At 47.7% G+C, this 16,516-nt stretch overlaps 4 protein-coding genes across 4 annotated transcripts; 3 read left to right on the forward strand and 1 right to left on the reverse strand.

The window, feature by feature from the left end:
* Positions 1 to 347: 347 nt before the first annotated feature.
* F5B22DRAFT_636731 (putative MFS lactose permease) lies at positions 348 to 2,624 on the forward strand (the record flags this gene model as incomplete). Its single annotated transcript, XM_047977333.1, has 10 exons — positions 348 to 482; positions 555 to 624; positions 680 to 727; positions 787 to 889; positions 948 to 1,189; positions 1,248 to 1,568; positions 1,634 to 1,821; positions 1,954 to 2,023; positions 2,075 to 2,417; positions 2,480 to 2,624. 10 exons carry the CDS (start codon positions 348 to 350, stop codon positions 2,622 to 2,624), a joined length of 1,665 nt encoding a protein of 554 aa, XP_047830182.1.
* A 4,408-nt stretch (positions 2,625 to 7,032) lies between these two features.
* On the forward strand, positions 7,033 to 8,440 carry F5B22DRAFT_647068 (terpene synthase; the record flags this gene model as incomplete). The annotated part of the gene is made up of 5 exons (XM_047978815.1): positions 7,033 to 7,235; positions 7,303 to 7,448; positions 7,519 to 7,985; positions 8,075 to 8,301; positions 8,359 to 8,440. The coding sequence occupies 5 exons, from the start codon at positions 7,033 to 7,035 to the stop codon at positions 8,438 to 8,440; spliced, it is 1,125 nt and encodes a 374-aa protein (XP_047830183.1).
* F5B22DRAFT_656384 (capsular polysaccharide synthesis protein-domain-containing protein) lies at positions 8,359 to 10,159 on the reverse strand (the record flags this gene model as incomplete). The annotated part of the gene is made up of 3 exons (XM_047979957.1): positions 8,359 to 9,734; positions 9,797 to 9,886; positions 9,956 to 10,159. The coding sequence occupies 3 exons, from the start codon at positions 10,157 to 10,159 to the stop codon at positions 8,766 to 8,768; spliced, it is 1,263 nt and encodes a 420-aa protein (XP_047830184.1). The 3' UTR covers positions 8,359 to 8,765.
* A 2,308-nt stretch (positions 10,160 to 12,467) lies between these two features.
* On the forward strand, positions 12,468 to 14,781 carry F5B22DRAFT_608739 (cytochrome P450). The gene is made up of 6 exons (XM_047975092.1): positions 12,468 to 12,987; positions 13,043 to 13,168; positions 13,222 to 13,375; positions 13,432 to 13,680; positions 13,816 to 14,178; positions 14,233 to 14,781. The coding sequence occupies exons 1-6, from the start codon at positions 12,784 to 12,786 to the stop codon at positions 14,646 to 14,648; spliced, it is 1,512 nt and encodes a 503-aa protein (XP_047830185.1). The 5' UTR covers positions 12,468 to 12,783; the 3' UTR covers positions 14,649 to 14,781.
* The last annotated feature ends 1,735 nt before the right edge of the window (positions 14,782 to 16,516 follow it).

The raw sequence follows: 16,516 nt of genomic DNA on the forward strand, positions 1-16,516 counted from the left end.
ATCTAGAACTTGTGACCCGCAGACGTTAAGAATGCAATGCGGATCACTCCAAACGACCAACAGCGTACGAACTCGCAGTACCCGAGACAGCATGGCCCTTGAACCCTGCACTTATTACTTGTCTGGTCGCGGAGGCGAGCGGCCCGCTTTCCCTTTTGGGGCCTCCTTTGTGATCGAAAAGTTGGGGTAAGCTGGGGATGAGATTCACAGTTATAAGTCTCTGAGCGGCCACTCTGAATCGAACAGTCAGTGTATTCGGCGGACACTGCTGAGCATGCCGGGGATTATCGGCACATTCTGGTCTGAACCCTTTTAACGGAATAGCACATAGGTCAAGCACGGACGGGATGGGTGACTTGAAGCTTGATAACAATGGTGGTGGCGCGACTGTGTCAACTCACATAGAGCCAGTTGTGGTGGTGAGCGAAGGGGCTGGCAAGACTGCCAACATTGAGGGCGCGAAGGCCAAAGAGGTGCAGAATGTGAGTGAGTCCGATGGTTGGCTGCTGTACAATACTCCTTTTCTGTCCTTGCAAACTAACGAAGAAGCATAGGCAGAACTGTACGCAGCCATCCAGGAAAGCAAGATCGAGCCATGGAGTAAAGAATCGCGGACACTATACTGTTTGTCGCCATCCCGCGTTAGTTATTCTTGAGAAGATACTTACAGCTGCTATAGTGGCTATCTTCACGGCCTTTCTTTGCGCCTGCGCCAATGGTTACGATGGTAAGACTCCTGATTTCACTCGTATTAAAGAAAAATGACTAACGCCTGGCTGTATCTAGGGTCCCTTCTGACTGGTATTGTCGCCATGAAACAGTTTCAAGACGTGTTCCATAGTGGCACGACTGGACCAACCGTTTCGGTTCTATTTTCTCTATATACAGTGTTAGTTCACCCAAATTTAAGGGGAGCTACTTGATCGCTAACCTAAGTCTGGATACAGAGGCTCGATTGTCGGTGCGCCATTCGCCGCTATCATTGCAGACAAACTCGGTCGTCGTAAAACCATGTTCACTGGCGGTATCATTATAATCATTGGCACTGCAATTATTGCGAGCAGCTCAACAATTCCGCAATTCGTTGTAGGACGCTTCGTTCTTGGAGTGGGCATCGCCACCATGACAGTCAGCGCTCCGGCTTATGCCATGGAGATCTCACCTCCTCACTGGCGTGGCCGTGCCACAGGTAAGATGCTCGGAAGTTTGCCTTAGGCCCTGTTTTGTCTAATAGCCGGGGGTTATAGGCTTCTACAACTGTGGATGGTTCGGAGGATCTATCCCTGCTGCTGCTATTGTGTTTGGCACTCAATACATCCCAAGCAGCTGGTCATGGAGAATTCCTCTCATCCTACAGGCCTTCGCGTGTGTGATTGTGATGTTCACCATCTGGTTTATACCCGAAAGCCCCCGATGGCTTATGGCCAACGGCAAGACCGACGCAGCCCTCGAGTTTCTTGTCAAGTATCATGGAAATGGCGACCCGAACTCCCGATTGGTGCGTCTTGAAATTGAGGAAATGCGAGAAGGTATTCGCTTGGATGGTATTGATAAGAGGCCTTGGGACTGTAAGTTTGGGTCGTGATGTTGTTGTAGCGTGAAATGGCTTGTGAATGGCTAACACATGTGCTAGACCGGCCCCTTTTACTGACTCATAACGGCCGTTGGCGATTCGCACAGGTTGTTATGATTTCCGTCTTCGGTCAGTTCTCTGGCAATGGACTTGGATACTTCAACACGACTATCTTCGAGCAGATCGGGATCAAGTCGGTATCTTCGCAGCTCGGATACAACCTACTTAACTCCGCCTTATCTGCAGTGGTCAGTGCTATATTCTATTTCACATACCCCCAGTGAACGCGACATGTTCCGACAAGATGGTTTTGCCCCTAGCTCTCAAACATATGGAAGAAACCTCCATGAATGGTGGTGACTGATCGAATTTATCGATAGGGCGCCCTTACCGCTGTATCACTGACTGATAAAATGAAACGACGACCTGTCCTAGTATATGGTACTTTTGGTAAGCTTTTATGTCTTGATGTTACCATTAAAGAGTACTGATGATATGTAGCATGCGCTGTCGCCCTTGCTCTCAACTCGGGCTTATCTGCTGCGCTAGAATCGCAAGGGAAAAATATTCAGGAGTCATACGCTAAGGGTGCCTTGGCATCGTATTTCTTGTTCAACATTGTCTTCTCCTTTACGTACACCCCTCTGCAAGGTGTCATTCCCTCAGAGGCATTGGAGACGACTATGCGAGCCAAGGGGTTAGCAGCATCGGCCGTCATTGTCAATATCCTAGGTTTCATCAACCAATTCGCCGGCCCTATCGGCCTTCATAATATCGGCTACAAGTATATCTATGTCTTTGTTGGTTGGGATGTGATCGAAGCAGCTTCTTGGTATCTATTCGGGTGAGTTGACTTTTTACCAGTTTTACCATTCTATCTTGTGCTCTCACTGACGCTTGGTTTAGTGTGGAATCTCAGGGCCGTACCCTTGAACAACTGGAATGGGTTTACGATCAGCCAAATCCTGTTAAGGCCTCGCAGAAGATCGACAAGGTTATTGTTCAAGCTGATGGAAAGGTATCTGAGAAAGTAGTTGACGACGCCGCCTAAATTTGGAGGGAAAGGATCAGCGTCCAGCTGATTCATTTTATAAGAGAATGTGCGCAACGGGTTACTTCATCAGTACATGTGTCTTCGCTTACCCATAATACCAGTGCGCATTCTGATGCGAAGTAAGCAATAAGATTTTAAGAGTGACCTAGAAGGAGCATGTGATCTGTGAACATCACTAGAGTACATCGGCCTGACACATGATACGTTAGAGCTCCAGAAGGATGGTCTACCGCAACCGATGCTACTGTTGCTTTGGTGTTACATTACCTTTATTAGAGGACCAAGTATAATAGTCGAGGTAACATCGGGCCCTGCCTTGTTATTGGCTAAGCCGCTGCTAACTGCGTCTTAACTGCGTTTTGCTATATATAAATAGGCAATGTATAAAACTAGGCGATTTTATTTTTCAATAGCTAGTGATGATTTGAGACTGCTTATAAAGCTTATGATGTAGGAGGGGCCTCAATGTATTATCTCGAGGACGGCACTTAGCTTATTGATGCATTGACGTTTTTCGTTGAATCACCATAATAATTGTCGTGTTTCAAAATGAATGGTAGAAGGACCTGATAAAAATAATTCAGCAAAGTTGACATCACAAGGCACCAGTAATCATTGAACCAGAATCCCAAGGAATCAAGAGGGAATAATGTGTCTGCTGGGATGACGTATCATTGAGGCTTAGAAGCAACCGAATACTTAACGAGTGGTAAGGCTGATTTGAGTGCCGTTACTGTGATCATCGGATAATACTGCGACCGGAATATATATAATTATTCGACACTAAATAAGAGCCATTGACATACCGAGTTTGCTGAAACCATAACGAGAACTTGAGTGGGACACATCTCCTGGTGTAACTGCCACGCTCTCACCCAAGGAGCTGGTATTGTTCGAGCGTTTGCTCTTACGTCCCTTCGTCATAAGCCTTGCATCCCAGACGAGGGAATTTTATCCGAGACCAACGAGGCTTGAAAAGCGGCTGCTGTGGCTCCCTACATTTAACAGCTTCGCAATATAGACCTAAATAGGGACGACTTCTGCCTAATTCGTCCTCGACTATTAGTAATCTTATTGCGGCGGTAGGCACACATATTTACACTATCTCCCAACACAAGCATATGAAGTCATAACACCGACTTAGTACCCAGCTGAAAAGGGCGATGGAGTGTCACACAGCCAATGAGGCTCACCAGACGGTCAATCACCTACACCTTCTTTTGCCTCCCCCCCGTTCATCAGGGTAGGGATTGGGCATGGAGCCCGCCGGCGTCGAGGAATGTGTCCGGTAGCAAACTATAGATAGGCATAGGCAAGACAGACAGAATGACGTAGCGGATGCTCGAAGCTTGACAATTGCATAGCGTCAGCATTGCGGGACACATACTGAACCACTTACTTAGTGCTTAGGTTAGATGCCCTACGTCAACATAATAACTTGCAGGAAACATTGCCGTCCTACTATGGCGGTTGAGAGCCCCGAACTCGAGATAGGCGTGATATCGTAGCTCATCGGCGCCACCCGTCTACTCGGCTGTTTCTGGGGTCGTCGCAATTCAGCTCGCCGGCGGACAGTCCCTACCAGTACATAGTTCGAGGTTGTCAAGTCACCAGAGTCGGTTGAGACTGTGGCACGTGGCTAGCGGATGCAACACCAAGCACGGCGACCTATAGTATCACCATCCAGTGATGCAGTGACGGCGCACAATGGCATGTCAGTGCGTCGAGATAGGGAATTATGCCAGGCTGATAAGATCGGGACTGGGAGGATCGGAGAGCGCAAAGCGGAGAGATGTACATAGTACGAAGTACAGATGCGCAGATGCGATGCGAGTTTGGAGGGGCTGCAGCATAGTGGAGAATGCATGCAGTACGCCTATTCGGGCTGTACCCGGGCTGCAGGTAGGTTGCGGGCCCTCCCGGGGACCGATACCACACTAACTACATGTACCTACTTACCTTAGACTTACCTTGGGTATACTTACTTGAAGAAGTAAGTAAGTACCTACTGGGTAGACATACTACCTACATATGTACATAAGGTATGCATTTGATTAAGTTCCTACTACTGATATGTACTTGGGTACTTACACCTACGATCGACCTACTTTGCGGTAGGTACTACGTGTGTTGGCAGGCACTTGCTCTGCACTCAACCACCTACCAGACACCTACGTACAAGTACAGGTACAGGTAGTTTAGCATGTAATGCTACGCACGCCGAGGCAGTGGTTCAGATGGTGGGCTTAGTGGGTAGCGGGGTGATAAGGTAACTATCACAGGGTGTTATAGAGGTGCCTATATGCCATCGACTCAGGGCGGCTAGGGGGCGTAGGGACCCTGTCTACTACCTACCTACCTACTGTACCTACCTACATAGGGTACTGTAGATAGGCCATAACGCATACTCCATGTTAGGTATAGGTACTTGAAGAGTACTGTGTACATAGATATATGTATGTACCTCAATACTTAAGTATGCACGCCACGTGCTTCTCGAGGCGTGGCAGGGCCACATGAGACTCGCAGAGATCTCCTCAGTATCTGCACATGAAGATACTTACAATATTCGAAATATGTACCAGTAACGTTTTCTTTTATGGCATTAGTTGAGTATGTCGATACCTATTAGACACATCGCTCCTACATGCAGGCAGGCCAAGATCACATGCCTCGAATGGCGTTCCCACGAACTACATCCCTACACTCCCATTACTTAGCAACTCAGCCCGGCTCGGTATCACACCATTTCTCACCACACATCTCCTTAGTGCTAGGCAAGCTGTTGGTTCTGGACACACTCGGGTGCTTTAGGCGCTCCACCTTCTGTCACTCGCATCTCTCTTCGTCAGTCTTGCTGAGGACTTGAGGTTGACGTGTGCCGTAGGCAGCCGCCTGAAGGATCGGAAGCATCGCACTATAGCTCTGTACATGATTATCCCTCCGAGATGGCCCATCCGCGTTGCCATTTCGCTATTCGGGACGCAGAGCAACCCGCTGGTCACTCTACCTCTATGACCAGTATCTCCTAGCACATCGCAGATGCTTTGAAAAACTATCCCGTTGCCGCACGGACCGTCTCGACGATTGAACGTTTTACCGCCGACCCAGAGGCTGCTGAATTCAGTGACAATCCTACCGTTTGTGCTACGTCCATTCCGATATAACTCTAAATATCTGTCTTGGCACTATGTCTCGGCCCGCCTTGGGGGTGTGACGCAGTGCTGTAGTTCCCAGGAGTATCCTTGCTGTTAGTTACCAAACCAACGGGTACTTGTTAACCTCTTAGGTAATAACACCATATTCTCCATTCTCCGTTCTAGAAATGCTTACGACGAGATAGCTGCTTTCTATTGGAGAACATCATGTTTATCCAGTGGTGATCCGATGAAGAGCCACATGTAGTTAACATAGATGACCCCCAAAGGAGACCACTTCCTCTGCTTATACGGGGCTTCAAGCGCACTTTACATTAGCGCCCTGAGTATCTAAGGAGGCGATGCGGATCCCAGCAGGTATCTTGATCTTTTATTTATTTTGCCAAAGAGGAAGCAGCACGCCGCCTCGGCACACCAGGAAAAACAATACGAACTATCTCCGTTACGGGTAGATAGTCCCTCTTCATCTACGCAGCATCTACCGAGCCCATCCACCGCCGTAGGATCATCGTGTCAAGTAAAAAGAAAATATGCCCTGGCATGCCCAAGGAGCGTCACCCTGCGAGGCAGTTTTTAGCATTGACTAGCTAGGAGAGCGTCACACATGCGGACCTCTCCGTTAGCGCAGAAATTGCCTTAGGCCGTTATGTACAGTATCCCTTAATCCTCACTTACACACCTATACTTCGTACTGTTTGCACGGCTAAAATGTAGTAGAAAATACTCTTTCCATAGAGAATGGTGAGACATTCATTGTCTTCGGTCTGTGGTCTTTCATCAGTCAGTATGGACCAAAGTGGAAGCAGGATTGTAAAATCCATGATCTGGAACTAAGTCAGATGACCGTTCGTGGGGTGTATAGTAAACATCATCTATGTGGATTTTAACTGCCACAGTCTGGCACATACACACACGGACAGTTTAATCCGTTAGATGCACAGCCAGTAAGATTCAACTGCTAACATAGCCCTCAGTCTGACTGACCCCTGTCCCTAACATCCCACAAGGTACACATACAAGCAGTTTGTTCTATAAGGCCAGTTTCTTTGAATAGCACCGAGGAGCCGAAGATTGCCGTTACGTGTGTCGGTATTCGGCCGAGTCCTAGTCATGATAGCTTTACTTCCCAGGTTTAAAAGGTGGCCAGGCAGCCCTATGCCTCTGCAATGGTTGGTATCATGAATACATGCTATACACAGCAGCTTAACTTCACTGTCTACTGCCCCTTTTCAACATTTCTTTACACGATGGTCTTAGCTATCGAAAGGGTCTGGGCCCCAAGCCCAATGACTGCTCTTGAACCAGAGAATGAGCGCAAGAACCTCATCAAACGAGTGTTGAATCAGAAGGTGTTGGTACCTGACATCCTGTCCCTGATGCCGGCATGGCCAAGCGAGGTCCAACCAGATGTCGACGAAATTAACAATAAAATTGATGAGTGGCTTCCCACGTAAGTCCTGAATGCCGAAGTGTCTTACATGTAGTGCCACATGCGGTTAAGTTGACCGGTTGCACAGCGTTAATATAGACGAGAAAAAGAAAGCCAAGCATAGACTTCGCGGCAATTACACGCTGCTGACAGCCGTGTATTACCCACACTGCAAGAAAGACAAGATGCTTGTTCTCACACAGTTCTTATACTGGATATTCTTCTGGGACGATGGTAAGTAAAAGGGGGAAGTGGCCCTGTAGTTTTGCACCTACTAGCTGTACATGGAGGCTAAGTCAAGCAGAGATCGATACCGGCGGCGAGCTTACAGAGGACGATGAAGGCACTCGCCGATGTTGCGAAGAGACAAACCAGTGCATTGACGACTGCCTTGGGCCAAACCCGAACTACTCCCCTCCCGAGGGATCACGGGGATCAGTGGAGATGTTCTATCCCATCCTAAGGGATTTGCGCGTAGGCCTCGGCCCGGTTGCGACCGAACGTCTTCGCCTCGAACTCCACGATTACGTGAACGGTGTCGGCCGCCAGCAGCGTGTGCGCCAGGGGCCCTACTTACCTGACCCGTGGTACCACTTCAAGATCCGATCCGACGATGTGGGCGTGATACCCAGCATCACGCAGAACGAGTACGCGATGGAATTCGAGCTGCCGGACTTCATTCGATACCATGAGGCCGTGGAGTTCATTGTGCAAGAATGCACCAAGATCACAATCCTGCTCAACGACGTGCTGTCCCTGCAGAAGGAATTCGTCAGTTTCCCTTCCCCGTTGAGTCCTACCGCACCGCCTCATTTCCCTTAAACCCCGAGAGAACAGTAAGCTAACTTCCTTTCATCAAGCGAGTCTCACAACTCGAGAATATAGTCCTCCTATTCATGAACAAGTACAATATCTCTCTGCGCAGCGCGGTGGACAAGGTCCTTGATCTGATCCGCGAGCACTACGCCATCTGTGTGGCTGCGGAAGAGAGGTTGCCTTGGAGCGACACAGACGAGCAGCTCAATGCGGATATCAGGGAATATGTCAGGGGTTGCCAACGATTGGCTACCGGCACGGCTTATTGGAGGTTGGTGTAACATATGCATCTCATTCCATCGGACATCATGCTAATGTCGTCATTTAGTTACTACTCCCGTCGATACCTGGATAGCAGTCAAGTAAATGAGAAAAGAGAGGTTCTGATTGACTTGTCGTACGTTGATTAATGAAAAGGTATGAGGATCTTAGGGTTAGCTGTGAAGAGTGTACTATATGTGATGAGAGCGAGCGGAAGACTGTAAATACTTTCCTTTCCCATTTCGTCCCCCCCCTTCAACCTGTGACTATTTATCATCTTTAGCCCTTCGCGCATGGCACAACAATAGGAGCGCAGGGCACTACACGTACAAATCAGTTTTTTACCATTCGCAGCGGTCATTTACTCTGTAACACAATCAGCATTTCATTGCTGGGTCAATACTCTCATTAAATTAAATCAAACATCTAAGGTTCTATCGAAGAATTGGACTGAACTCGCGATATGAAGTCTCTCTAGTCTATGTGTTTTGGCTCAAGCACGCCACAAGTTAGAATCTCCTCGGACGGCCAATCCATCTTGACAGGTACCATCTCGCGCGTCTGTTCAAAGTGCACGCTGCCATATCTCAGGTATGCGGCAAACGTGCCGTCTATGTTATCCTTGTCTTGGTGTTCCTTGGAGTCCCACAGGTCAGCTAAGAACGAGTTCAAGGCGTCAGGCGGACCGTGGGACAACTTCATGGTAGCAGTGTTTGCGAGAGCGTCGGTGACAAACTTCTCGGCCGCTTGCCATTTCTCGTCCTTCACTACACCCTCGCCTGTCCGTCTCGCTGTGAGGAGCTCGAACTGACGAGTTCCAGACCAGTTAGTCTGCTGCTGGAAGTAGTACGTCTCCTGCAGCGCAGGGAACAGCAACATGTGATTAGAGTAATACTCGGGGCCATTGAAGCCGTCGGCCGGATCGATCAGCTTGCGCAACCGTTCGAAACACATAAAGGCAGCCAGATAATCACTGAACGACTCCATCATCACATTCAGGTCAGGGCAGTTGAGCTTCTGCACGGGCGGGTTCAGAAGGGGGAGGTGTCGCAAGAGGGGATGCTTGTGGAAACCGTGCGCGTTGCTCACCTCTTCCCACAACGCCAAGTAAATGTCATGCCAGCGTTTGATGAATGGGTTGTGCCTCTTCGCAGCAACGAAACCATTGAGCATGCAATCCACGCCTGGCCGCATCTCAATCACAAAGCCTGCTATCTCATAAGGAGTGGCAGGGTCTTCGATCTGCTTCCAGCAGATGTCGTCGATAGATCGAAACAGGAATGTACCTACGTCCAGCCACACACCGCCGTACTTCCAAACGAGGGGTAATCGAACCAAGTCCCCCGAATGTGCTCCAACCGTAGGGCCATCCATGGTGTGGTTATTGAAACAATCAGGGAAGTAGGAGCTTTCTACGTAGTGAGTGACGTTTGTGTCGGAGCCCTACAACACGCGGGGCCAATCAGTCTTGGTCCAGCTTTCATGAGCGAGAAGAAACAGCTTACCTGCACGTGATCGACGACGTGGACAGTCCACTCAGGTCCAAGCCGTCGAACCCAGCCGATTATGTTGCGCTGAACCCAGGGGGGCAGGTTCTGGAGATCCCAGCATTAGGTATGTTACATCTCGTAGGGAGCAAGTCACGGGAGATGCTGCACGCGTACTATAAAACCGGAATGCCAGAATGCCCAGACATTCTTGTCGGAGGTGATAGGGTGCGGCTGCCGGAGCCACGCAGCAATCTCTCCGTCGCTTCGCGGATCGAGCCTCTTCGGGTCAATGAGTCTCAGGCCGGGTAGTATCGCTGATGAGGCTGCGATCAGCTCGGGTGGTGCGCTCGTCACTGTCGGTGTCGCCGAGATAGCCATGTTGCTGTTTCCTATCTGCGAGGCTTTTTTCCTCTTTTTTCCCCCCCTCTTTAACTGGAGGTGAATTGTTCAATTTGCTCTGTATGTTTCAGTGAGTACTCGCGCCTTCGCTTTATCAGTCCCTCGGGGGGTCGATCGATGTCCAAGTCATGGCAAGAGTTGCCCCCCCATCGCTCTAGTATGCAGGCTAAAGCGCGGTCTCACTAATACCAATATACCTACCGCAAAGCAAGGAACAAGAGTCAAGGCGCTATCCGATGGAGATGCCCAGAGACGGTGGCTGCAGATCATGGTGACACAGGGCGGGCAGAGACGAAGCCGTTGGTAAGCTAGATTTCTGGCTAGATCTCTGAGCGCGGATGAGGGGGCAGGGTGGGATTACTCAGTACGGTGCGTGCCGACGCCCAGTCGAACCATGAGAATGAATCACTGGGAAGCGAAGCTGCGTGGGCACAGACATGGGCATTGGAAGGATCAGACATACATACATACATATATGCGTGAACGCCTGTATAATGCACATTAGCTCCATACAGATCTGCACATAAGTAGTAGTACATACCTACATACATAAGTAGAGTAGTATAAACATTACGTACCTAGTCATTGCCAGCCCACACCGAAGCCGACTGGGATGATCCTGGATATGTGCACGTGTAGATGGCACTTGGCTAATCCAATTCAGGAGAGAATGAACTTGCGCAGCCCGAATCAGAGTAGGCCTCATAGACTAATGTAAGTAATACTACTAATAGTACTATATAAGTAGGTAGGTTTCTGTCATTGGGTGTTTAGTTCCTGTACATGTAACTATGCGTACCAGTAGTCTCCTTGGGAGAATACATCCTCTTAGTCTTGTTCATTGCAAGTGTCCATGATCCGATGCCAAGGCCATAAAGCCAAAGTACCAAACAACAACGACAACCCTGATTATGCTACACTGGAAAGATGGCAGTATACTGAAATGTTCCCCATACCATCTTCTAGGTAGGAAACTGTGTATCGAACTCTTGTGGGATTGATCTGCATGTATACTGCTAGAAAATGGTCATAGTTATCCAATCTGTTAAGCAATGTACTAAGAGAGTAGATACCTAGAGTTCTGTCTTGGGTTAGTTCTGTTAGTTCTACTTGGTAGCAGTTGGAGGCACTGCAACCAACGCAACCCTGGCCTGCAGCAAACTCCACAACGACCAATCCAAATTTAGATGTGCTTGGAACTTTGGATACTACTTACATAAGTAGTAGTATGTACTTCTCATCAGCAGTATACCCTCGCTGTAAGAGCCGAGTTGTCCTACATAAGTATACAGATTCACGATTGCCGAGGAACGAGAGCAACCTGTCACGTGTTCAACGACTACCTCGCACCACCATTTGTCTCGGCTTTAGATATCGGGGGCTATACGATAACTACGTACGATAAGTCACGCTTCTATCCGGAGCAGACTACCGAGTATGGCCCAAACCATACCGACGAAGCTCAAGGCTTGGTGTAATCCTGAAAACTCAGCGTATTACACGTAGATCCGAGATACAAAAGGTATATTCCTACCTGCCGAGACAGTTTTGCTTCTTCGAAGCTGATTCAACACCCCACTCATCACAATCATGCGCACCAAACCACCTGTTGTGGTTGGCTCAACGACCCAACATGCTTAACAATATTGAATTAGTAACAGGATCTCGCTACAGGCCAAGCACATGTCAATTAAGTAGCGCAATGATAATCTGCTAATGTTCTTCGACGTCACTCTGGCTGCATTAGCGTCTTATAAAAGGTGTAGAGGGACTCCTCTGTATGGACTCCGATATGTCTCTCCTGATGTGGCGCAAATGGTGTCAGTGGCTGCAATTCGCCGACGTAGCCTCGTCTCCGGATAGCAGAGTTTCTCCGTAGTCTATACGTATCAGTACTTACTCTGAATGCAGTGAATCATCTCCACAGTGACATGTAAGTTGGATGCATTGATAACCTTCGGAGTGTGGCGACAACTCGTCGTCTAGTAGTTCATCCAAGGGATGCTACCCGTGTGACGTTGCAATCACAACGTAGTCTAAGCCCATAGTCGTTCGAAACAGGGCTAAGTCGATGGCCTGCACACTATCACCTATGCAGCCTCTAGCTAACAGCCCAGTGGCTGCTCGGGAACAGATGTAACCGAATACTGCTCGGGCTCCATATTCCAGGACGTCTTGACAACGTTAGCTAAGAAGCAATGAAGCTGGCTATCAAGTCGATGACACTACAGTCTTACTAAGAGCTGGACTATCCTAAAAACTGCCGAATCTGCAAACCTAAACAGTACTTGATCCTTATCTAACTATACATTACGTGCTATATGTAGCAGCCACCTGAATAAAAAGTCGTCAGAAAGAATATTGCCATAAAGTACTGCATCGTACTTTCAACAGTGAAAGAGTAGATATCTAACTAGAAGTAGTTGCTATGGCTGCGCTTATTGGCAGGGGTATCATGCAAGCACTCTCGTAATACAGAAGTAATAATCATTAAAAAGATACAGAAACATTGCACCTCAAAGTAAAAAAAAAAAACAGAACCAGGAATATTCAAGCACACGTTGTTCTCTGTGTGTAAACAGCGAACCATAATTACCCTTGAAATGCAGGCCTTACAGACGCCAACTCTATGGACAGTACCCGCCCTAGGTGTGGCAGCACTAGTCGCAAGTATTATTAAACGCTTTTTTAGAAGGACCAGAAAATTCGATGTTCCCACGGTCGGAGTAGACACAAGTGATGTCGAATCTCTCAAATCACGTTATGTACATCAAGCAGACGCCTTGCTCCGTGAAGGCTATGAGAAAGCAAGCTAGATAGAGCTGCTGCTAAGTTCGTTCAAGTTTCTAATGCCCATCACAGTTCAACGACGGTATCTTTCAGGTTGCAACTCCCGATGGCCCACGCGTGTTCCTCCCGAGGAGATTCGCCCATGAGTTGAAGCCTTTTAGTCGACATGAAGCTAGCGGCATGAAGGCTTTGGCCGATGTTGGTATCCATCAAGCGTTTACACTTTATCAGTATCATAGCTGACAGGACAGCGTCATATTGGCCAATACACGACGATCGATCACGAGAGTGACATCATGTTGGGTGCTATCAAGATCGATCTAAACCGTAATCTTGGTAACTTCGTTGAAGACGTCGAGAATGAAGTTGCGCACTGCTTTACTATCCAGTTCCCTCCCTGCGATGGTGAGTATAATTTCCCATCTCTTATCCAGGCACATGTGAACTAACAAGAATCCTAGACTGGACGCCGATAGATCTACATGAGAAGTTGCTCCGCGTTGTGGCACAAGCTTCAGCTCGCATTTTCGTTGGTCGTCGCATGTGTCGTAATGAGGAATGGCTACAATGTAGCACAAAGTTCGCGCTAGATGTCATGACTGGAGGCGAGAAACTGAAGCACTGGCACCCATGTCTAAGGCCGCTAGCTCAATATCTCGTGCCTGAGATGACTTGTATTCGTGGTGATCACCGTCGGGCTTTTGAACTTTGTAAGGAACTTGATGTCATGTTGTTCCTTATTGAACTTCGTATGAGAACAGCTTCTTTCTCGTCGGAATTATCCCTGCATGACAGTTGGCTCCCAAATATATATCTGACAATATTACTAACTTGAAGTTCTACAGTGCTCCCAGAATTAGAAAAGCGGTCTAGGGATTCAATTGGGAAAGAATCGAAACCATGCAATGACATGATAGAATGGATGCAGCAAAGAGGTAAAAAGCTCGGAGATAAAACATTTGACAACAAGGAGTTAGCAAATCTCCAAATGTTGACGGCGACCGCTGCAATCCACACAACTAGATTAGCTATTATTCATGCTCTCTACGACTTAGCAGCAAGGCCAGAATATATCGAGCCTCTAAGGAGAGAGATAGCCGAGGTTACAAAAAGTAGCAATGGCGCGCTTCGAAAGCAACATCTAACGCAAATGAAAAAGTTAGACAGCTTTATGAAAGAGTCACAAAGACATAACCCCCCCTCAGTTGGTGAGAATAGAACCCTCAGCTGTGTAAAATTCTCAAGCTAATCAATCTTCTTAGCAACGTTTCAGCGCAAAGCCATGATCCCCATTGATCTCTCGAACGGCTTCCATATTCCCGCGGGCACGATTGTGCAATGCAACACGAACATGCTAGATGAGGCACCGGTCGAATGGGGAGATCCGCACGCCTTCGACGGGTTCCGCTTCTACAAGTTGCGCAGCAAGCCCGAGGATGCGAATAAGTTCCAGTTCGCAAGCACATCGTACGACAGCATGCAGTTTGGATTCGGCAACGACGCCTGCCCGGGCCGCTTCTTTGCTAGCAATCAGATCAAGATTATCTTAGCGTACATCCTCTCGCACTACGACTTCAAATTCGAGGATGGCGTTACTGGGCGGCCTAAGAATATCATGTTCGAGGTTAATGTCCTTGCTGACCCGACAGTCAAAGTCTTGTTCAAGAGGTTGCAGTGAGATGAATGGGATATTGGAGTATTTTGAAGTTGATGATTGAACTCGGGCGCATGGGCTGTCGTTGTTAACCAGGGAGGAACATTGATGATGTATACACTTAGATTTTATAGTTCAATGCATGTGGTGATTGACACACTCTAGTTATTATTCCTCAACCAAGTGTGAAGGCATGATTTCCCTGTTAAGTAAATGTTCAAAACTAGTAATTTCATTAATTCAGATGCTTAAACGAGACTAGTTATATTAACGATCTTTCACATTCTTACCCAAGTTATTCATATAGTGTGTACATAAGAAAGGGGCAAGCTTTGCTAATAGATGGTACTTCCTCATTGCGCAGTAACAGTCGTTACCATTGAAGAGCCACCAACACGGCGCACGGTGATATATTCATAATTGTTACAGTCTGACAAACAAGAAGCACGTATGCTGCCTAGCTACTGGGCTCCGTACGTTTTACCATTGTATACAGTTTATCAATCGATATCTTTCTGCTTTATATCATGGCTTGGATAGTACATGGAGGTTTGCTTAGCATTATAACAAGGGCAGATAACTAGGCTTGGAACTTAATGCTATTCAGATTACAATGATCATCTAGGGCTGCATGAATCCTTGACCAACCAACTCCTTCTCGGCTGTTGGTGGCTTGACTCGACTCTATATACAAATGGTCTGCCAGCCCAGACCGCCTGGGTCTCTAGGGTCTGTTTCGAGAAGCGAAGTCTGTATAACCTCACTTTCCAACATTGCCTGCATGTCTTTGAATGATCATGAACAGCCTACAATGGCCTTTCGTACGGCCGAAGTGCGAGGCGAACTACATGTTCAGCTAGTACAGCTTGTATAGCTTGTACGCGTGTAACAAGCATGGATACACCGTTCTCAGACATCCCTACTTAACCCTGGCCCCATGTGCTGAGGTTTCGTAGATAAGCTCAATAAGCTGATAACATCGGAGATCATCCTTATGAAGCAGTGGAGTTGATCTATTATGGGAAATAAGCTAGTACATTAGCCAGGAGTGATCAGTTGTAGTCTATTTACTTACATATGTAATCCACGTAGATGATCTCAAATCAAAAGAATTTGAATAAGCCAATCTAAGAGAAACCCCTAAATCTCTCGGCGTAGGGTACTCCCGTTCTATGCCCACTTTGCCATGACGACCCAGCGATTCTGAATTCGCTATATAAGTCTCTCATTTGAATGCTTCTTAGAGCACCGTAACGGGCGTGACCTAGGCTGGATAGAGTTTTCATGGCATCGTCTCTTTCCTATATTGGCTTTGGGTTTGCTTATATAAAATTACATAACATGCCTCACTTGATAGATGATGAGCATCCCCCCTCCCCTCCGAAAAAAGAAGAGAAACCGCCTTGGACTCTCTGGAGTGTCAATCAGAACATTCAACGCTCCGGATACAATAGTTCGAGCGTCACTCGAGGGTGAGATATACGGCACCTACTTTCAGCGCAGAAAGGGGTGTTAGAGATGTCCATATCGCCTATTCGCTAACAACTTTCCTATTTCCGCGCCTATTCAATGGCTTTGACAAGAGCAAGCCATGCCAATAACCGCGTGATGTCAATTAACTTTTAATATTTATCGTAATTTTGTGCTAGATTAGCACGGTGTGCATCGAGGATATGCAAACCCACAGTGGAAATGGATGACTTCTTTCGCGCCTCGAGCATCAGACCGCCGCCTCCTAATCACCACTCCTCGCCATACCGCACCTGGAGAACGAAAAGACTGGCAACACCTGAAGTTGGACTGTGATGAAAACGTAGTCCAGCGATGCTGTCGGGTTTGCGGGGTCAAGGGTATTGGGTCCCATCTCCTCGATAAAAGTCTGCTATGTTGCG

The sequence above is a fragment of the Xylaria bambusicola genome (assembly GCF_022495145.1).
Source record: "Xylaria bambusicola strain CBS 139988 unplaced genomic scaffold F5B22scaffold_24, whole genome shotgun sequence".
In the NCBI taxonomy this organism is placed as follows: domain Eukaryota; kingdom Fungi; phylum Ascomycota; class Sordariomycetes; order Xylariales; family Xylariaceae; genus Xylaria; species Xylaria bambusicola.